The sequence below is a fragment of the Lissotriton helveticus genome, chromosome 4_1 (assembly GCF_964261635.1).
Source record: "Lissotriton helveticus chromosome 4_1, aLisHel1.1, whole genome shotgun sequence".
Lineage (NCBI taxonomy): Eukaryota > Metazoa > Chordata > Amphibia > Caudata > Salamandridae > Lissotriton > Lissotriton helveticus.
In genome coordinates, this window is record NC_136063.1 from 1,657,839,266 (window position 1) to 1,657,862,463 (window position 23,198).

The following is a 23,198-nucleotide window of genomic DNA, read 5'->3' on the forward strand; positions in this document are numbered from 1 at the left end:
CCCAGGAAAACATAGGAGAGGGAAGACTCAAAATGTACCTTTGGCCATGTTGGCAGTCGGGCTGGCTGCTCGGAAGCGGTGGTGTGCGCGAAATGGGAGGGAGGGGTGGGGGGGGAAGCAGACCACAACCGGTTTTTGAGTGTGAAAAAGGCCGCTTTATTGAAACAGGTGCACATTAAAAAATTATAAAAACCTCGGCCAACGCCTTACAAAACTAAACCTCACTAAATAACACATTCCTTAACCCCCAAACTCCGCCCCCACCCCTAACTCGTCATTGGCCCCGCCCCTACCCATACATTACATCATTACAAAATACAAACAATTCAAATCCCTGCATAATCGTTTAAATGTAACAAATCCCCCAAACCATTATCCAAATTCCCCTGCTTGCCCCTTAACCAATGTTGTTCCCCCACCTCTGGAACTACTCCAACAACTTAGCCTGCCCAACTCACCCTGACGATGCCCCAACCAAACAAATGAACCACCACAATCCTGCCAATCTTGGCAAAAACACCACTAACCCCCGCCACCCAGAAAGCGGGAGGGGGGAGAAATACTACCCCCCCCCTTTCTGCCCCACAAAACAGTAAAGAAGGAATGAAAAAACCACTGGCGGATGACTTATTCGGCAAAATCCTGTACTTTCAGACACCAAGACAAAACTTCCGGTAGCTCCAATAGATATAAATCCATACCCATCCTGGATAGATGTACGCCATCACTCCGAAAAAACTCTACAGCGTCAAAACGAATGTCTCTGTGAATCACTCTACCAAAACCCAGGCCTCTGCAAAATCTAGAAACTTTCAAGTTTATCTTTCTGCATGCCCTATCAATAGCCTTAGGTTTGATAGCGCCTCTCCAAATCCTACGGGGAACAAGTTAGGTCCACAACACGTGGCAACCTGACCACTGGTCCCTCAAAAGAGTAAGGTCTCTTTTCATTGCCCTCAACAAGACCACACCTTTAACTCCACACAGATCGTTTTATCCTAAATGGATTAACAACACATCTGGGCACTGGCCTCCAACCAACCACGAATTAAGGGCAGGAATCAACTCCTTCCATAGCATCCCTCCTTTACCCTTCCACACAACTTTGAAAAAACGCTCATTAAAGCCCAATAAAGACCCAAAATAACTTCGGCATGCTTGAACATGAGCCCATTTTACAAAAGAGTGCCAACAATCCAGATGGTCTTTTCCGCTACACGGGGGCCAGCCACAGAACTTGAATTGAGAAAAGCAGTATCAGACTTATGACAAAGCAGATGACGCAAGCGCCTCCCCCACATCAATTCTCACATAGCGCTGAAAGCAATTAGATGACCAACGCCCTAAGCGCATGATATCCTGTCTAGACCAACCACGGTTATGCACCTCGGTCGCAGCCCCGATCCGGAAGGAGTGAGTACCGAACTGTGAACCATCCAGACCAATGCTCCGCAAAGCTTTACGAAGCACCATGCGGAGTTGGTATTCCGAGACCCGAGCCCCATCAGCATGCTGAAAAACACTGGATTCAACAACCCCACCAGATAACTCCCACCAACGCCGGGCTCAATGTAACAGACATGTCCCGGGAGGGGGGGGGGGGGGGGAGGGGGGGGGAGGACGCTAATAACCAAATCCCTTTGCCCCTACTCCTCTGGTCTGTTTTAGATCTGTTCAGCCAAATATGAACCCCCCTGTCTGACAAATGCACCCCCTGCCATTTAATGCCCTGCACAAACTTAGAACCCAACAACTCAGAAACTCGGAACGCTCCAAAAAACATCCATACCATGAGTGTAGAAAAAAGGCATGCCTCAAAAGTATCTCTGCAAACGGACGGCAAGGCCTCTACCACCCTGGCTAAAGTCTGCCACGACAAAGGAGCCCGAACTGGCCGTTCTGCTCCCCGCTCCCTAGCCCAACCTTCCAACATTCTCTTCCCCACCTCCCCTGCAGAAAGGGAGTAGCCCCATAGGAGCTTCCCCATGAATGCAATGCCTTCTAGCTTCCCAGCTATCGTAACTCTAGACAGGCCTTTGTCCATTAAATCAAGAATGAACTGGACGACATCTTCAGACCGCCGCCAACCAGGTTCCCGTTTGCAAGCACCTGACGCCACAAATTCCTTCCAAGCTAGCGCATAAGCCGCCCGAGTGGATGTTGACAAAGAGCCTACCACCAGTTGTATGACCCTACGTTGCCTACATACCACAAATGGTCCGGCATGGGGGTCGGTGTCCTGTCCACGTCCTTGGCAAGCCCATGGAATCTCTCCCAGTGCGAACGAGACAAAGCATCCGCAATGTCATTGTTCACTCCGGGAATGCGTAAATCCCTGAAACTGATGTAAAACCTGAGGCAACCCAACACAAAGACTCGTAGCAATTTCAAAATCTGTTAATCTCTGGCAGACCGTCTGTTAATCATGTCCACCACGGCCATATTATAAATTCGGAACAGAACCTTCTTATGGGCCAACTCCTGTCCACACAACGTTAAGGCAACCAACACTGGAAAGAGTTCTAAAAAGGCAATGCTCCTCCCACCACCCTTCCACTGGACTGGCCACTTCTCCGCACACCTCTTGCCTTGCCAATAAAGGCCAAAACCTTCACTGCCCGCTGCGTCTGAGAACATTTGTACGTCCCAATCTTCCTACCTGGCTAAAGGAGCTCCATTAAAGGAATGCAGAAAGACTGACCACATTCGAAGATCTTCCTTTACCCCGGCTGACAAACGGACATGGTGATGCAGCAAGTGCTAACCTGACAGTGCCCGACCCAGTCGTCTACAGAAAGTTCTCCCTGCCCTGACCACTATGCATGCAAAGTTAAGATGGCCCAGCAGAACTTGTACCTCCCGCACTGTCACTTTTTGTTTCCTCAACATGGTCTCCAAGAGCTCCAACATTTTCACCTTCTTTTCAACAGGCAAGCGGGCCTGCATTGCTACCGAATCAATCTCAATTCCCAAAAAAGACATGGTCGCTCAAGGACCCATTGTCTTCTCTGGCGCCAATGGCACTCCAATTTCTTTCATGAGCTCCTGAAACGAGTCCAGAGCTGCCTGATATTCCGTGGAACCCGGGGGAACCCACAAAAAAGAAATCGTCCAAATAGTGCGCCACTAACTCATGGCCACTGCGCTGTGTGAAAAACCATTGCAAGAAGGTACTGAAAGACTCAAAACGTGAACAGGACATTGAACAACCCATCGGCAATGCTTTGTCCACGTACCATTTCCCAGCTAAATGGATCCCTAGAAGATTCCAATCATCTGGATGGACTGGAAGCAGTCGAAATGCAGATTTAATATCGCATTTTGCCATTTCTGCAATTGGGCCCGTGGTCACCACTAGTGACATTGCCACGTCAACCGAGGAATATGACGCAGAGGCCGCCTTCTCATCAATAAAATTATTGACTGAAGACCCCTCTGGCCATGATAGGTGTTGAATTAACCTGTACTGACCTGCCTCCTTCTTGGGAACTACCCCAATTGGCGACACAATCAGATCCTCCAAGGGCCAATCATCAAATGGCCCCGCCATTCTTCCCTCCCACACCTCCTTGTCCAGTTTTCCTTGCACTATTTCTTTGTGTTCATCAGCTGATTTCAAATTCTTTGACCAACGCCGCAGCCACGGCCCGTTGTAACCAAGGCGAAACCCTTCTCCAAATCCTTCCAGTAACATCTTTTTAACTCTTACATCCCAGTACCCCTGTAGCCCTTCCGCTAATTTCTCTAGCTTAACCGGAGTATGAGCCTTTGGGCCCAGACCCCTGTGGACCTTTTCCCTCTCTGGTAACCTGGGACTGCTGAGATGGGCCTGGGGCGCTGGCCACCGGCCGCGGCCACTGCTGACTGCCTGGATTCCCTGACCCCCAACACTTGACCAAGGGATGCTTTCTACCACACTGTGAACATTCATGCCGGAACCTACAATATTCTCTGGTGCACAGGCCCTTGTTAAAATCCGTTGAGGCAACCTCCGCTGTGAGCGGTTCTCAGAGCTTGGATTTCACCGATTTATTGGGCATACCCGTGGGCGCAATTTATACGCCACCCACTGAACCCATTCATTGGCGTGTATGAATAATTGACCTTCTCGAAGTTCAAATTTTAGCAACAGCCATCCTATTTACGATTGGCCAGTCTTGCATAAAGCAATATAACGCTCAAGTAATCTTCTGTCCTGATGATGACCGCATAGTAACGCAGCGGTTGAAATGTCGTCGACGCTTTTTGTGGCCACAATTTGTGAAGGACACATCATTTTGTTTTTGTTGTTCTTTTGCACATGTACTGTTTGTTTGTTAGCCACATGTTTGGCATGTGAATTGTTTGCCTTTGTTTTGCCAACACTTTTTCTTGAGCGCAATTGTTCTTTCTTGAACTTTAAAAAAATTATATAATAAATTATAACTGTTTTTGAAATTTGCTCATGTGTATATATAGGCTTCTTCTTTCTCTCTCTTTTTAGTTTTGATTGTACATTTGAAGTTTGATTTTCTATTTGACTTCCTTACCTGAACCTCTTGTTAGGTGTTATAATCATTTGTCCCTGGTTCAGGGTTGTTGGACAGCCCCTGTAGCTTGCTAATGACTTGTTAAAATCCCAGCATGGTCCGACTCCAGTCTGCGTTGCTGTTGTACTCCCCACCCCATCCCTGGTGGGCTTCTCCTGAAAGGGCCGGTATACTAAGGGCAAACCACTAGCTGTAAAGATCGTCTTACCCCCAGCTGAGGCACCCATTGTGTGTTGCCACAGGTATCCAGCTCCCCACACTTTGCTTCCGGATCCCAAGCCATGTGAGCCCTAAACTCTTCATCGTATTGGGCCCAAGCAAAACCACTACCCGTAATTTGAGCTTTTCTTATGACGTCCATGTATTTGAAAATAGCAAAGCAGCGCTCTGGGAATTTTTCGCAATATACGCTGGCATAAATTAAAAATGCCGCTGTCCAATTTTTAATTGTTAAAGGCACCTTTGGACGCTTAGCCAACTCGTATTCTTCCTCCTTGGAACCCTCTTTCGATCGTACCTCTCTATGCAATAATTTCAAAATGTCAACATATTCCCTTTCCAAAGTCATTCCTTGGTTGCCAACATTAAATGTGCTCCTAAAGGTTTTGTAACTCCCATATAGGGCAGCTTTTTAATCTTCAACTCTTTACTATGCAACGGGTCTTTTATTATTGCGACTTCCCCAGTGTTCATACCACTCTCTACCTTTGTACCCAATACTCCTTCTTCCTCCCTCGTGCCTACCCCTTGATCCTTTACATAACGACATTTATAAAGCTTCTCTTCACTCACCCCACCCACGTCCTCTCCCCCTGTCCCCACAGACACCATTTTTGGTTTGGCCCCTGGCTCACAAATCTCACCTGGCTCTAACAAGGGGGCCTGACCAGGCACCGACCGCCATGACACGTGTTCCACATTGTCCACCTGTCGAGGAGCCCTCACCGAGGGGCCGCGCTCTCTTCTGGGTCCAAACGCTGTTGCCCCCTTGGGCTGTACCACTGCCGGTGCCTGCAAAAAACTACGAGAAGCATGAGAAGGCCCCCCCAACCTCAACTTCACGAAGTTCCCCTTCCTCAGGGCTGTCCTCAGTGTAGTCCAAATCCAAAGGCTCCTCCATCTGTGAAGGGCCAGCAACTGACAACATACCACAGGCCTTACCGGACCCTTCATGACCCACCTGGGCCTGACCAGACCCTTTCTTAACACCAAGTGGGGGAGCCGACTGTACCCGCCGATACTCCCCCAAACGTTGACCAATGTTAAAAACAGTTCCTGCTGATCAGTCTGTCCGACGTGAAAAAATTATAGTTGGGGGCCAGCGAGGTCGCGCCAGACCTGCGTTTACTGACCGTGCCGGGATCTGCCAACGGTACGGGATGTGCCGCACCAGGCTCCACCCTCCCTTCTCCTCGGCGCCAAAAGCTAACTAACAAACACCAGAAAAAATTTGCAGCTAACTAAAACCCCGGCCACCATGTCACCGAAATCTAAAATGGTGGCCGGGGAAGGAGCCAACAGAATGGTGTGGGATGTTTACAAACATCCATGTTTCAATTGAAGCTTGTGCTGCAGGCCTTTTCCACCCACCGCACAAGCTTCCATTGGAAAATGGATGTTTGCTACTACCCTATGGGAGGTTGCATCCTAATACTCCAGTCGGGACCGCCAATCTAAGGGCGGGCAGTTCCAAACCACAACTGTGTCGCTGCCCAACATTGTAATGAAGGCCATAGAGGCTGCATTTTAAAATGTCTTACAAGATTAGGACACCCACGGCAGAGATCATTGTGTGCCCAGCAGTTCTGAAGGGATTATAATAGCGGTAAAATATATCCAGTGGTTAACACTGCTCTAGGAGAGTTCTGTGTTTTTTTGTCAGTCACAGTTTTGACTCCTAAAGTAGCATAGAGGATTAACATGCATGCACATTGTATAACATGCAGACCACAGATTTTTGTTTTATTTAGAGAGGTAAGTGGGTTACGGCTTTTGACACTTTTTGAGATCATTCTGTTATTTCCAGTTCATAAGTTGCACGTCTTCTAATATAGCACGGTGATCTATTAATGGGCATCAAGGAGCTGCATGCATCCTGTACATCATGGATTGAGATCCTTGTTAAATTCTTCTCAATCTGTTGGCATTCTGTGATTGCAAAGAAGGGTTTCTATAGGAAGTATAAAGTCTTAATAGTACAGTCAACCACAATCACTATGTTACGTTTTTTATCCTGACTTTGTTTTTTTCCGACCATTCACTCTTTACATATAAAATCTACCAGCAGTGGCTCCTCCACTAAGGCAGAGAAGCATCGCCCCACTGCTTCAGCTGCAAGCTGAATACAAACAAATATGATAATAATGTTTGTTATCATCATTTTGTATTTTGTATGCAGCTTTCAGCTGAAGCCAGATGGGCGGGGCTGGCCTCCCCGTCTCACAGGTGGTGGAGTGGTGGCAGCACCTAAATTGCGCATGACGCTTTGACCGGCCGTACCGGGCTAGCCAAAGCGTCATGTGCACTGTGCATGTTCTCCATGCAGGCTTCATTACAGCCTGCGTGTGGAACATGCACATCCTGCCAGCCCCTGTCGGAGTAGCGAACCATGGCGCTTAGACCATTCACAGCACTGCTAAGGCAGCATTGTAATTGGTCAGGGGATTCTGAGAGGCTCTGTGCTTCCTGCCAAGTGTAGACAGGAGGATGGTGGAAGAAGAGGTGGCGGCCGGCAGAAAAAGGTAAGTTGTATTTTTAAAATGTTATTATTTCCCACCCCCTCCCTCTGTCCCCCTTCCCTCCAGCCCACCACCCCTTTTTGGTAGCAGCTGCTACTGAAATCTACATGTATGGATGATACGTGATTCCTACACCTTATAAACATCATTTTTCTGTACATTGTTTACACACTGGTATGATTAGAGTCCCTCTGTGTGTGATGTAAAGCGCTCTGACACTCCAACTGGGATTAGTAGCCCTATAAAGAAATTAAAAAGGAAAATTAGTAAGTTTCATTTATATCAATATTTGGGTAATTACTCTGACCAATAAATCATGCATTGTTACAATGCAAGCACATCTCTTACATAAGGATCTGAACACAGTTAAAAACCTGCCATCACAAGTTTGCATTAGGTACTTGTGAAGTGGTAAAATATGATGTGCATTTGTCGCTTTTCATTGCCTTGGCGTGTAGGTGTCAGGCTCCAGATGGCTCCCAGCGAGGATGATACATGAGCAAAAGGAGGGCTGAAAGCTCTTTGAATCAGGCATTTGTTTTGGACCCAGTTAAAATCTAAAATCGGACAGCCCCTTCACTGTCTGATAATGTGCAGTCACTGCTGAAAGTGTCATGGTATCCGAAAGATGACACCAGGACAATTCATCATGTTTCCCATGGTTGTCCGGATCTCAGATCCAGCGTAGAAATAGTTGCCATAGCTGGGATTCGGCCCTATCATCCTACTTTCCAGCACTGATAGAATCACATTATTTGGTGTAACAGGGTAGCTGTGGCTCCACATTGTGCAGTTCGGCCATAAGATGAGTGTCTCTTTCTCTCGAATATTTTACATTTATGTAACAAGGTTCACTGAGGAAAGTCAGACTGTGTAAACATGTGACTCAGCCCAGGGACAAAGAATTCAAAAGCCTGCCAGGAAAAAGGGGATTCTTCAGTGAGGGAAAGAAAGCACTCCGAGAGGTCTATGCCCATGTTCTCTGCTGCGGGGTGCTCTATTGTACCTTGTGATAGAGTAGTGCCTCTTGTAAGTCCATAAGTTGTGGTTGGGATACATCAGTCACAGGTCAGACACACTATGAGGCATAACCTTGTGGATACTGGTCTTTCAGATGTGGTTTGAATACTTCTTCCATAGTTTTTACACTACTGACACCTAAATATTCCTCTGTATGAGTCTAGAGTCCACTAGTGGTGACAGGGTATTTGTCAAGTGAATGTCAAGATATTTGCCTTGCTATGGAGACTGAGATGGCAATGTGAATCAAACGTTCTCATTTTAGCATTTGGTGGCTTGTGTGTTACACTCACTTGCATAGTGATTTAATCCATGTCTGGTGCACAGCAGGCGTGCAACGCCCATAGGGCTAAAAGGTCTTCAGCCCCCCCGTTGTGTGTCTCAACCCGGGCTGCTGCATCTCAAGCTGCTGTGGCCTCGTCTAGGCAGTGTCTGAAGTCTTATCTCCGGCACGTCCGAGTTTTTCACAGATCTTTAAGGACCATTTGCATATTTATATACTGTTGTAAACTGGTTACCGAGGCTTACTTTTTTTTCTGGTTCCAGTATCCCCTGGGCCCCCACTCTGCCTATTACTTACATTTGCATTTTATATTTACTGCTGTAGCGTGGGAATGCATTTCATGAAAAGGAATATAAAATAGGGTTGCCAAAAGACAAATGCCAGCCATTTGTTGTTTATGTTTAAATGTGTTTATTGGCATTTTCAATAAAAACCAAACAATACACAGACATAGGCATTAACTTGTTACATGGTGTACAATGCTCAAGTGCTCTTGCGCTAGTTTGGACAGTATACCGTTACCTTAAGTCGATCTTTGCAATAATTTCTGAAGCAGCACATGAATTACTTAGTTGGAGAATCAGCCTAGTACTGTGAAATAAAAACTTGAACACCCACCGCACCCCACCCGATAGTCCGTGGTCCACGCTCGTCCCACCCTTGCCTCTCAATCATGATGTCCCCTACTGGGCTACTGAAGACACACGTTGTTCCGTCTCTGAGTCTGTGAAACGTAGCACTCTCAGGTATTTGGGCTGAGTTATTACGTTGAACTCCGATGAGAGCAGTTTCTAGAAGGGGCTCCAAACGTTTTAGAAAACAGCTTCTGAGTTAGGATTAGGGAGACCCAAAACTACATATACTGGGAGCCGCTGGATCTCTAACAAATAGCACATCCCCCTCGTCTAGAATTTGAGTCCAGTAATTGGACAGCACTGGGCATTCCCATAGAATATGGAGTAGTGTACCCTCGTTGTCGCACCCTCTCAAACAAGTGGTGCTCCTCTTTGGGCTGCCTCTGTGAAGGCGCGCCGGTGTGAGGTACCAATAAGTAGCTATTTTCATAGCTGTTTCGATACTGGCCACGTTACGGGCTGTGTGTTTTGCTCTGTAATAGATCCCTTCCCAGTCTTTTTGTGTGAGGTCGCCCTCTATTCCCTCCACCATCTCTTTTGACTCGGTGTAGCCTGTGGCGGCACGCTGGAGTGGAGCATAGCATGCATTTCAGAGATAAGCCCCATATCAGTAAGTTTGGTGATTAGCCATTTTTCGTATTTTGTCAGTTTGCAGCTCCCCTGTTCCCTCATCCCCTCCTGGAGCACCCAGTGTCTTAATTGTAAATATCTGAACCATTCGGATTCGGGAATTCCATAGTCTAATTTCGTTTGAGAAAATTAGAGTATGCCTGAGGTGTCGAAGAGGTGCCCCACAGAACGGCAAATGCCTTATCTGGCACTCCTGGTGTGAAATCACTGTTCCCCCAATATGGGAGTCGGTGGAGACGGGAATGTTGTGAGCTTCGTAGGGCTCGCTACTCCGTCCCATACTTTCAGCACAGACCTGGTGATCGGCGAGCCTATCAAGCCGCGAGGGGACTGTTGCCTGTTCAGGAAAGGGACCTTCCACAATGGGATATCCGCCAGCACTCGATCCTGGAATAACCAGCGTTTTTCAGATTCTGGTCTCGCCCACTACACAAGATATCTCAATTGGGCCGCTTTATAGTAGTTGAGGAGGTCTGGTATCTCCAGGCTCTCGTCTTCGGGCGCATGTACCCTAAAGCCCTACTCATATGCGGACGGGCCCCCGTCCATACAAAGTTGTTGATACTGCATTACAGTGATGCAATCACTCCTTCGGGGGACAGTGCCGGCAGGGTCTGAAACAAGTACAGTGCCTTTGGCAACAGCGACATTTCAACTGCTGCTACCCTCCCTAATAGGGAAAGACGGTGTTAACTCCAGGCTCCCAGTTCCTCTTCGGCCTGCCGTTGTAGTTTAGTGTAATTCAGGCAAGCCGTCTGGCGTATTCTGATCGCTAATTCCAGCCCTAGGTACGGGATAGAGTCTACCATTTTAATGCCAGACAGCCATCCCTCAGTTGGGTCCGGTGTATGCCATGTCGGGTTCAGATTTAGGATCAGTGATTTACCTACATTGACCCGGAAGCCAGAAACCTTACCAAATGCCTCTAACTCTTCCAGGAAAGCGGGGAGTGAGGTCTTCGGTTAAGACAGTGCCGCTATCACATCGTCTGCATATAGGCTTACAGGGTGCGTTTCCCCCCCAAATGGGATGCCTCCAATTCCAGGGCTGTCCCAGACCATCTGCACCAGCGGTTCGATGTACCCCGCGAATAGGAGCGGGAACAGCGGGCACCCTTGTCTAGTTCCTCTAGAGTAAACGGTCGCGAGGTGGTGAGTAGAGAAATCGGTTAAAACCACTATCTCCACTTCCAGCATCGAGGCTGGAATCGGGTGCGTGCCTCCGAGTGAGTTGAACAGCCTCGGGGCTAGGAAAAACAAAATTGCTTTTAAAAAAGGGCAGAGAACCCGTCTGGGGCCGGTGACTTCAGTACCTTGAGAAACGAGATTGCAGCGATTACTTCCTCCATGCGGATGGGGGTGTCTAAAATTGCTGCCTGATCTGGAGTTAGTGAGGATATTACGACAGACTGCAGATATGGTGTGATGTCTTGTCCCGCTTGTGTATCCACGGTATAAAGACTCTCATAAAACTCTCGAACAGTATAGGCGATCTCTTGATCCCTTGTGGCGTCCCTCTAGCCATTCCTATGCAAGGAGGAGACCATTGCCTTCTGTCTTTGGGCCCGCAGCCTGTTTGCCAGTAATCTGCCCATACGATCAACCCCAACATAAGAGTGTTTCAGTCTGACTGCAGCATACTCCGCTCTATCAAAGCAATACCCGCCAGTTGTGCCCTGACGGCATTCAGTTGATGCCAATCTCTTGGCGCCCCTGTCCTACTGTGCACCCACTCCCTTTCCTGCACCTGTGCTGCCAAATTAGCCCGTTGTTCCTTCCGTTCTCTGTGCTGAGATTGCTATTAGCTCTCCCCGTACTACTGCTTTCATGGCCTCCCATACTGTGGTGGCAGCCATGTCTGTGTGTCATTTAGAGTAAAGTAGTCGGTATGCATTTGGAAATTTGTTATTCTACCGTTTTGTTAAGGAGCATGGATTCTTTAAGTCTCCAGCTTCCAGAGTGGTGTGGGCCCGACGTTATCTGTATCTGTATGGACAATGCGTCATGATCTGAGAGGGCTGAAGGTTCAATAGTCGCCGTCTGTACAACCCTGTTAATTTCCCTCGTACCTAGGAAGTAGTCCAGATGCGCATAAGACTTATGGGCGTGAGAGTAGAATGTGTATTGTGTGGAGTTGGGGTGAGCCTCCCTCCAAATGTCCACTAGCCCCATTTTTTTCAACCATTTCTGCCCCTCACCTGACATTGCTCCCTTTTGGGAGTAGGAAGTGTGTGATCTGTCCCTGGCTGAGTCCATGACTAGATTCAGGTCCCCCTACCACTGACATGCGATTCTGTGGGGTCATGATGTCCGTTACCGCCATTTGAAGGAATCCCTCTTGCCCCGAGTTAGGGGCATAAAGTGTGCCAACTAAAAGAGTCTGAGTGCCAAACTGAATAGTGTATGCCAGGAGCCTCCCCTTTAATTCAACCACTTTTCCCTCACTATCCCTTTGGAACTGCTAAATATAAGAATGGCTTATCGGCTTTTTCTCCCCTGTGGAAGAGAAGTACTGCTGGGGAAACGCCCTCGAGCGCAAGCGGTGGCAGTCCTTAGCAAGGACGGAGTCCCAACTACATCGGACTCGGCCCGGCCGGCCGGCCGACCGACCGATCATTGAGCTGCGTCTTCAGTGGGCTCGGTGAGTGTTGGCCGCCATTTCTTGCCTCAGTTTATCGGCGCGCTGGGACTCCGGTTCATCTGCCCCCCAGCCGTTTTCTGGCACGGTGTCGTTCAGGGCAACCCCAACCGATGGTGAGTGTGGTGGCTAGGTCTTTCTGTGCTGAAACCGAGGGTGGGGAATTGCTGTATTTAGGCCGGATCGGGAGCGGAGAGAATCGAAGGAACACATCCTACCCGCTCGCCATCTTGGCCATGCCCCCCAATGTGCTGTTTAAAGAGCCTGCAAAGATCTCGATTTGACACTAAATAGAGTTATAAATAAAAAAGTGTGTAATGATTTATATATTACTTTTCTGTCTTTGTTACCTTTAAATATCAGTCATGGATCATTCAGGCAGCCCTAGAACACAATTAAAAGTGCTTTCTATTTATATTTGCTGTTCAAAGCATGCACAGATAAGTGCTGAAAATACACTTTAGGGGACTGTTTATTTTTGTACCGTCTGGGACATCAAAATAATAAGCTGGCAACCCTTATCATATGTTTGTTGCAGGATCAGCACATTATTTATTTCCTCCACCCTCGATCCCTGACTAATGTCCTATTAGCAATAGTTTAACTTACATCTGAAAACCTATGCCGCCGTCAGTAACATGCTGAGTTACTGCAAGTGTCTGGGAATGCACCCTGCATTCAGACAACTCACTCCTCATTCTCGCCCTTCACTTTCACGCTCACCCTGCACTCACAGCGATCACAATGCACTCACACTGATCACCATGCACTCACTCCATTCACCCGCTCATCCTGCACTCACAGTGATCATTCTGCTGCTCACTCTGTTCCTTACCCTGCAGTCAGATGAGCACACGAATCACCCTGTACTCATGTGACACTTCACTCACCTGCCCCCTGACTGCTCAATCTGCAATCTCACTCAAACAAGCCCATCACTAACCATGCATTTACTCATCACACTCTACACTTACATCCGCACTCAAATTCATATGGTCACCTCACCCACCCTGCAGTCACTACTCTTACCCTACTCTCACACTGTTGCATCGCTCACCATACACTCACATGGGCACTCCTGCCACCCACACAGCGCAGAGGATTAATGTGCCTGCTGCAAAGAAAGCGTACGATGCAGTTCACAGAACTGAGTGTGAGTAAGCTATGAGTAACGCTATAAAAACATGAAATGTTTGTCAAGGGTGCTATAGAGAGATAGGTGCATTGTTGGTGAGTAAATTCATGGAGAAGGAGGAAATGGGGGAGGAGGCGCTAAAAAAAGACTTGTTGCACCTTGTGCGACCAGTGCTAGTGCCAGCACTGGCTGGGAGTGTGCCCCCCCCCCTTTCCTCATTACCTGCCTCCAGAAGTTAGGGTCTAGTTTACGCCCCTGGTGCACAGAGATCATTAATTGCCTCACACAAAGTAACAAGATTAGAGAGAACATTTGCTCAGCATCCCTTCCTAGAACCTGGAAGTTGACCTGTCCAGTGGCTTCCTATATGCACTATAACGACCGATGACATCACGTACAGTGAGTGACATCCCTTCAGCTTATGTCACAGAGCTGAAGTTAATTTAAAAGTTGGCTCCCCTGGTATCCCATGTCTAATATTACAACTGTAGTACAATGCAAATCCATACTATTGGTGCAATTTTTAAGAATCTTTATATGATTTACACACAAAAGCTTTTGAAAAATACTAACAAACACACATAAATGATTTTGTGATACAGGCGGTCTGCATCGCTGCTATGAAAGCTGTCCTGGGGGCTGTGTCGCCCCTCTCTCCTCCCCTCTGCCGGCTGATCCTATGAGGACGGGGGAGCCCGGGGCTAGGGCTGGCACTCCTCTCTCCCGAGCTGGGGGAGCCTGACTGGAGCCGAGTAGAAACTTTTCGAGTCCCCGCCTCCTTCGTGTCCATGATTGTGGGTACGTGGACGGGTGGTCCCAGCGCACCGGCAGCCTCCGTGCACACACCATGCCTCACCACTCCAGGGTACGGACGCTCCTGGCCGCCATGGGCCCCCTGCTCCTCGTCCTGCTGCTGGCCGGCGAGAGCGGCGCCCAGTACGAGCGCTACAGCTTCAGGAGCTTCCCGCGGGACGAGCTGATGCCGCTCGACTCGGCCTACAAGTACGGGCTGGACCAGTACACCAACGAGAACTGGCAGGAGAGCGTGCACTACCTGGAGGTGAGCCTGCGGCTGCACCGCCTGCTGCGGGACAGCGAGGCCTTCTGCAACCTCAACTGCAGCACCGCCCGCCTGGCCGAGCCCGAGGGGCCGCCGCCGGAGGTGCCCAACGAGCCCGAGGGGCCGCGGGAGGACGAGGCGCAGACAGCAAAGAGGCCGCGGGAGGACGGGGGGCAGCCCGGCCCGGGGCAGCCCACCCAGCGGCCGGGGGAGCCCGCAGACCGCTTTGCAGGATTCCCCGAGCTGCGGGTCTTCGGGGACCTCCTGCAAAGGACGCAGTGCCTGAAGCGCTGCAAGCAGGGGCTGCCCGTCTTCAGGCAGTCCCAGCCCTCCCGACAGACCCTGGACGAGTTTCTTGACCGGGAACCCTACAAGTTTCTGCAGTACGCATACTTCAAGGTGAGGAAACAGCTCTCGAGCAAACCACGCTTAAATCTCCCTTCCTTGTCCGCCTCAAACTTTCATCTCACGTTGTGTGATTGCTAAAGTGGGCTGTGGCTTCAAGGAGCTGGCGTGGAATGTGACACGCCCCCGTGATGAACAGTTACATTACTTAAGGTCGTAGAAGCCACTTTTTACGTGTTGAAGTTCCATATCGCAGATGGATAACTAGGTAGTCCACTGAAAATATAGAAAAGTGAGATGTCTCAAGGTCAGTAGAGCGTCTTTGAAGTGGTCAGCCTGCTTTCAGTTCAGTCCGTGTACTGTGTCTCGAGCTAATTAATTATCAAAAGACCGACTAATCTTATTAAGTACCAACTTTACCATATATATAGGGTTAGTGTCTGTCTGATATGAACAATAACACATTTTTGCATATATCTAGAAAAAACACATACAATATGTCTGAATGAAGTCAATTAAAAGCAAGTTTTTTAAAAAAAGTACGTAAATGTGAATATGTATAGGCAAATGTTCATTGGTATTATAGGAAGTGACGTAGTAACTAATATAGGTTGCCACTAGTAGGTGGAAGGGAGGGGAGACGGAGTGAGATGGTGAGTCCTTTGGCAGTTGACATAGTCGGTAACCATCACTGTTTCTCCTCTCTCTTGCTTGCTGTAGGGTACCAAACATGCTGACATAGTAGTGGTGCGGATTTCTCTCGTTTAAAAGACCGCTCCAAATCCCCCATTGACAAGAAAAGCTGACATTTCCTTAGCGGTTCTGCTTATGTTTGGAAAACCAACTCAAAAGATGCTTTCCCGCAAAACCTGTTTATTTGCATAGGGATCTGCATCCTATTAGATCTTGCCGAACATCTGCTTTCCAGGTGTCTACTTGTGCCTCAGGGAGAATAACCGAAGATTCTAAATGACGCAAGCATTCACCCACTGGAAAATCTAGTTGTTCCTCATAGCACTGGGAGGGGGTGGGGTGTAGAGGGTTTGCATGGATTATGTGGCATGTCATCGTAGATCTGTCTATACATGCCGCAACACGTGCGCTCCCGCTGCATAAGCGATAACCTACATTTTCCTTGTGTTGTACACTGCAATGGGAGCAGTGAAGCACGAGTCTATCATCCTTGCACACAACCTTATCACCCAATACACTGTACTGTGATATAATGGAAACACCATCACTTCTGGTGAGATTTATGTTGTAATATTTTTCTGGGACATTTTCTATAATGCTGTAGATTCTATTTATGTTAAAGTCGGGTGCTCCTGGCCACGCACAGAGCTGTAGGAGTGGGCACGTGGAGGCTGACGAGTGCTGCGGGGCTCTCCCCTCCATTGTGCCTCGCGCATCACATCAGTGCAGCTGCCACGTCCCCCGCTCTGGCACAGCCCATGCGGTGTTATTTCTCTGTGCGAATACTATTTACCAGGGAGGTCAGCATTTCATGAATGAAACGGAAGGTAATAACACCAGGGTGACCAACTGGCATGGCTGCAAATTCAGGACGGTTAGTGCAAAAATTAAAGACAAAGTGTTAAAGTTCAGGACAGGATGGTCAAAATTGAGGACAAAACTTCGGGACAAAAGGTACGTTTTTACAGACACGTCAAAGGAGGTCGCACAGTAGTATACAAGTAAGTATAAGGACAACCACTTAAGTACAAGTCAATAGGTTGAGACAGCCGTGCACTTCAGTTTTTCAGTATGCGCGCAGCTTTGTACAACAGTGCAGGTCTTTTTGTGCTATTTCATATGATAATCTATTTATATGGTTACTGCACGGGAGCAGACATGTTTGGTGAGAGAAATAGTCGGAAAGATCTGCTCGGCTAGACATTGTGAGATGTCAAGTGGTACGTAAGGGATGCAGCTAATAGGGACCTGCAGTGCAGTCCTCCAAGTGGCCAGCTTTATGTGTCCGATTGCTTCAGGTGTTCCATTTCTGTTCAGCTAGTGATGAGGCATAAGGGCTGGTACAGTACTGAGTAATGGATAAGACCCATAGCGGGGAGGTCTTGCATGAGGGCAAGAGCATTAAGCAGGAAAAGGGAGTTATCAACTAGACTGCATGAGCTATAATTGGCTGCACACTTCCAAGTGCTTTGGTATTATTGTGGGTCTGAGAGGTTAGATAGGAGTTGACATTACTATATCATGTCTTGGCTAGCCATATATCAGCCCTCCTCAATCTTGCTGTATATTGGAAATAGTATACTGATTGGGTCCTTTCATTTCTGTGAGCTTTAAACTGCAGACACTCATTGATGCACAGAAGTGTGCTACAGACTAGAAAGTGTATACATTGTTAAGCCATTATTGTAGGGCAGAAGGTGGCATTGTCTTTTTACATACAGAACATTTTCTATTGAAATGGAAGCAAAATGCAATCAAGCAGTTTTACTGATAAATCAGTATAGCGCATAAAGAATAATGTGTGGGAAATGTGTTTTCAGCAAATATGTATCATTTGAACATCACCAAGTAAAGTGTCTTGATTGTTTCGATCCTATTAAAACTCTATTTCCAGCAACATTCTGAATAACAAACAAGTAGTCCATTCATGGTTTCCTAACTGCTGATATGTTTTGAAACATTTGCCGTTTATTTACAGATATTTAAAAGTTGTTGTGTGTTACAAACATACTGACAGCTTACAGCCTTTGTTTTCCCACCCCCAAAAACATTTGGGAAAACATGGTGTGATCACAACACATTTGTCATTATATATCAATTGTTTTCTAAAATAAAGTAAATAATTACTTTACTGTGCAACAGGAAACGCCAACCTTTGATGGGGCTCTTCAATGATTCCCTCATTATCACCAAGATTGCCCCTCATCTATCCACAGCCCCTCTCACACATGTATTTAATTTGTTTTATAGCCCTTCTCGTACAGTATAAGATGTCAGAGCACATTACATCACACACACATACAGAGACAAAGAATCTTACATGTGTAAATCAGTGTAATGTTACTTAAGATAATGGGGGCTACACGGTGTAATAATTTTTTTCGTTCAGTCTTTCACCATTCATTCTGTCCTTCCGCGTGCCCGTCCATATCCAAACATATTCAACCATTTGCAAAATCATGTATCCTTCCATCCATCATTTCACTCATCCATCCCTCCATCCACCCTTTTACTCTTCCATACATCATCCAGCCACTGTTTCACCATGTCTGTACACTCCTCTTTCCACTCTTCCAACTCACCCACCGTTTCACCATATCTGTACACTCCTCTTTCCACGCTTCCACCCACCCATCCCTTCACTGATCCATCCACCCTTTTACCCATCCAGCCATCCTTTCACTTACTCATTTATCCACCCAGTCACTCATACTTTCACCTTTTCAGTCATCTATCCATCCTCCCTTTCTCTCTCCATCCCCCTTTCACTTAGCCATCCATTCTTCCATCCATCCACAAACACATCCATCTGCTCATCCATTCATTGGACCCATCACTCATCCATCCATCCTTTTCCCCATCCATCCACTCCTTTACTCATTAATCCATCCTTTTGTCCAACTACCTTCCCTTTCACTCTCATACATCCTTACATTCACTGATCCATTCTCCCTTTCACTTATCAAATCTTCAATCTATCCACCCTTTCGCTCATCCATCCATCCTTTCGCTCATCCATCCATCCTTTCGCTCACCCATCCACCCTTTCGCTCATCCAATGCACCCTTTTATCCATCTATTTACCTTTTCTCTCATCCATCCTTCCACTCACTCACTCATCCATCCTTTCTCTCATTATCCATGCCTTCACTCTTCCATTCATCCATTCCCACTTTCACTAATCCATCCAGCCATCCAACCACGCGTTCGCTTACTCACTTGCCCACCTTTTCACAATAATTATGAGCTGAGCAGACCCATCAGGCACTCCAACCTCGTTGTAGTTCCTAGAGCAAGGGGTGGGACGGGGGAGGGTACACTATGCACCTGCACATAGGCAATCTGAAAAGTCATGAATCATGCAACGATGCACAGTGCCAGGACGTGAGGTGACTGTGACATGGTGTTTTTTCCAGGGCTTCAAGTGGGATGAAAAAACTAGGGGGTCCATAGGGGGTGTTGAATTGTAATTACGGGCGTGGCTTAAAACACCTCCGCTATAAATCTGTGCTTAGCATAGTGTGTCGCCCGACTGGTATTTTGCTGCTTCTGTCATTGCATCCAGATATATAATAGAATCAGTAACGTTACACCTACAACAAGCCAGAACTATTGGCTTTGGCAATAGTTGTTAGGTGCTTAAAATAACAAGCATTGGCATAGCCAATAGGTCTCGCTTTTGGGACCTTATAAGTATTTAGTTGTGTGAGCCTCTCAGTCTTTTGCTGGCACAAGAGATTTTGAGAGATGTGAAAATAACTCCAGCTGTTGCACGTTTAGTGCTTTAAAATTAATGCCTGACAGCTCGAACTTAACAACAGATCGAGATCCCTTACAACTAGAGATATGTGGTTAAACCTTCTTGAGCCTGAGATGAACTAGGCCATCAAGTAAATTCTGATGTCATTGAGATTAAAGAGCACATTTGTCTGCCTGCTGAGATGGCAGTCCCACAATCAATCCTGGCTAAAACCAGGGCCTGTACTACAACGCCGAAGCAGGTTTGTTGGATAAATGGCCACCAAGATCGAGATTACCGTGTCCGGTGAACTGCGTTTACAACGCAACTTTTACCACACAGTACCTTTACCACGCAACTTTTACAACGCAAGTCGTTACAACGACTTGCGCTGGGGGGCGCTGTAGGATAGGGAAAAGTTTAATTTACTATCCAAAACCTTCCCTACTATCCACGGGGACTGGAGTTGGAATAGTAAATTAAACTATTCACTATCCAGCGCCCCCCAACGCAAGTCGTTGTAACGACTTGCGTTGTAAAACCTGCGTGGTAAAGGCATGCGTTGTAAATGCATGCGTAGTAACGACATACATCCCCGTGTCCTGCAGGTAAGACCCCTGTGCAGCTGACCCTCGTGCACCCCCTGACTCCCTCGTCCAGCGGACCCCTCACACACACACACGCACCCCCAGGGTGATAAAACATTAGAGCAGGCTGGCAGTGCTGTAGGAAGGAGAGAGACCTTGTGAGAGAAGTTTGTGGTGTTTGGGTGAGTGCAGTGGGGGCTACTCGTTCACAGTTACAAGAATGACCGTGCCCTGGGGCGTTGTGTGCCTAGAAGGCAGTATAAGCCATCAGGAGTTGTGCAATACATAAGCAGAAAAGTTATTTAAGAGCGCTGGGCAGGTAGTGGCAGGTCAATTCAAAGTAGTAGTTAGTTAAAGTATGGTATTATTACACCACGGCTCTGCAGTACGGAGAGTGTGGGTAAGGTTACTAACAGTACAAGTGTAAAGTTTGCTGGAGGGTAGTGTTCGCTCCACGCAGCCGGGCTGGTGTTAGGCGCGGTCTCCGATCTGCATTATTGCAGGCCGCGGGGCAGCCTGCCGAGGGTCACAGAGGCGTTTATCGCACCCCGGATATTGGAGATGCCTCGGCCTATCTTGGTTGATAAGGAGGCTTCGACCAACGCAAGCAGCTGTTTTATTCCATCGGTTTCACGTATTAATATATCGACTCGTGCAGCCGGAAGGGTCGCCTAGAGGCACCTGGTGAAGAGTGGCGTTAGGCCTCGGTACCACAGCAGCGGGCGAGGAACTGGGCAGGGACACTGACTGGGGCCGCTCAGGCCAGGCAAGAAGCTTGTTACACTACCTGCAGTGAACAGTGAAACGCCCCCACGCAGGGATTTTCAAGAGTGAGGTGGGTTTGTCTGCTTTCTCAATAAGACAGCACCGTGTGAACTAGTGTAGCGTCACAAGAAAGTGCATTCTGGGTGTGCAGGCCGCACCCAGTGAGCCTAGAGTGCGTATGAAGCGCATTGCCCACCTGTAGACCTCAGGAAGTGAGGGAGCGCCGTGTGGGACCGGCACGGTTTCAATGTACAGCCAGGGGGTGGTTCCTCTCAATTAAGAACCAAACTCAGTGAGTGAGTTCAGTGGAATCAGGGCAGGTCTTCCCACTAAGAGTGCTCACGGGGCTGGGGCAGTGTGAGCAGAAAGTGCATAACCTGCATCCAGCGAGGCCAATGCAATCTTAATCTATAAACCATGCTTGGCGAGTCCGTTTTAAAAAAGAAGGTAATCTCGCGCTCTAGAGAGTGTAGTATGCACAGACGAGCATTCTTAAACTCCAGGCCATATGCTGAGCGTCCATTGTGATGGGAAAGTAATGTCTACATTTAGAGCACTTTCAGTGAGTCCTGTGTCATAAGAGACTGTTTTCGACCCATACACCATATTCAGTGAGTTAATTCTAACAGGACTGCATACTTGCTCCTTACACCATACTTAGTGACTTCTGTGTGGAATGTATCCTTCATCCCACGAGCCCGATCAGTGAGTTATGTAAAAGGAGGGGGAGGGGAGGTATATTCTTGAAAGATATGCCACCCACACTGAGCCCAGTGTGAGCTGGAGGGTTAGAGCGCACTCCGTGGGCTCACTCCATAGACTCTCTTAGTGAGTTCCGTGCACACTTACCCAGTGGCATCACTAGGGGAAAGCGGGGGGTGCGGACCGCACGGTGACACCATGAGTTACCGCACTGGGTGACACCAACCCTAGTGATGCCATAGCTTTGAGGCTTCAATTCCAGTGCACCACCTCGGGCTCATGGGAAGCACACCTCTTCTCTTTGGGAAGAAGAGAGAGGAGGCTTGCAGCTGACCTGCATCAAAGGCGGATTATATTGACGCCCGTTGTCGGAGGATAAATGGAGAACGTTAATAGGTGGCTCTCTCACACAATACCGTGAGGAGCAGATAAGTGTGACAGAAATTAGCCTGCTCGGAATAGCGCACTCACCTCTCTATTTCACACACCTGGCTCTGCTCCAACAGAAGCTTATGTTGCCGCGTCTTGGACTGATGAGGTCATGCGTGGCATGCGCACTCATTCTGTGTTTGGAGGTCGGGAGAAAAAAAAAGCGTGCGTGCCTCGCAGCAGGGGGAGGGGAGAGAGGAGTTGGCCTGCGCGATTCACTAGCGGGAGGGAGCGGCTGGCGCCACGATAGCTGCTGCCATATGCCAGCCGCTCTCTCCCACAAGGAGATCGCCAAACGTGCATGTGTTGCAATAGAAAGCAATGCAACGCGTGCAAGTTTTTGGGGAGAAAAGCTCATCGACAGCATGAGGTCCTCTCCTATGCAACGCATGGACTCTGCGTAGGCTAGACCTAAAAAAGTAGCATCTTTCACCAGCTTTTCTTCATGAACTGGGTTCTCGCGTAGCAGCATGGGCGTTTTTGTACATTTCTGCCATCTGACAGAATGCCCAGCCCTTGCCCGAAGCAGGAGACCCACCACATGTAGTAACAGCCCAGATTGGCTCATTGTCATTTTGATTGTGACAGTCACCCGGCATACAGAATGATAATGGGCAGGGTGGGGCTGCTCTTGTGCTCAGAACATGAATCTCAGGCGGCACCATCAGGTAATTGAGGCTTCTTGCATTGGAACAGCGCTGCTCCCCACAATGCCCAAAGTTACAAACAAATGGCGTCCTTTAAAGGGATCATCACTTGAGGACCAAATCAAGGACGGTCCGTGAAATTTACGGATGGTTGGTCACCCTAAATAATACTGTTCCTTTACCCACAAAAGCATTGTGACTCGTAGCTGGATTTGTATGGCCCAATCACAGGGGTGTAATGCATCCCTGCGGAGATGGGGGCGGGCAACCCTACAGGGCCCCCCTATTCAGCCAAAACCAATACATATCTCTAAGAATTCAGGTGTCCTCATCCTATTTGGCAGGGTAGGGGCGTTATTTTGTACTGCCCAGTCGAACTGTATCGCACACTGTTCGTGCAGCGCTAGGAGGCTGGCTGCTGATGTAATCCAGACTCTCAAATAAAGTTATATATACATGGTTCAGTCCTGCGTGCAATCCGTGATAATCTGAACAGACTGACTGAAATTCATGTGGAAATTAGCATAGCACAAACAGCAGGGGTGACACTATATTCAAACATCGGGTGGGTTGGCATCGGTGGGGCTAACACTATGAACAGTGGGGGCGGGAAGCATATGCAGA

At 48.0% G+C, this 23,198-nt stretch overlaps 1 protein-coding gene across 1 annotated transcript in view; it reads left to right on the forward strand.

Moving 5' to 3' along the window:
* The first annotated feature begins 14,333 nt into the window (after nucleotides 1–14,333).
* CRTAP (cartilage associated protein) overlaps nucleotides 14,334–23,198 on the forward strand; it is a 122,077-nt gene continuing 113,212 nt past the window's right edge. Inside the window, exon 1 of the mRNA XM_078688336.1 lies at nucleotides 14,334–15,066. Coding sequence (XP_078544462.1) covers nucleotides 14,455–15,066 — 612 coding nt within the window. The 5' untranslated portion in view covers nucleotides 14,334–14,454. The remainder of the gene's footprint in view (nucleotides 15,067–23,198) is intronic.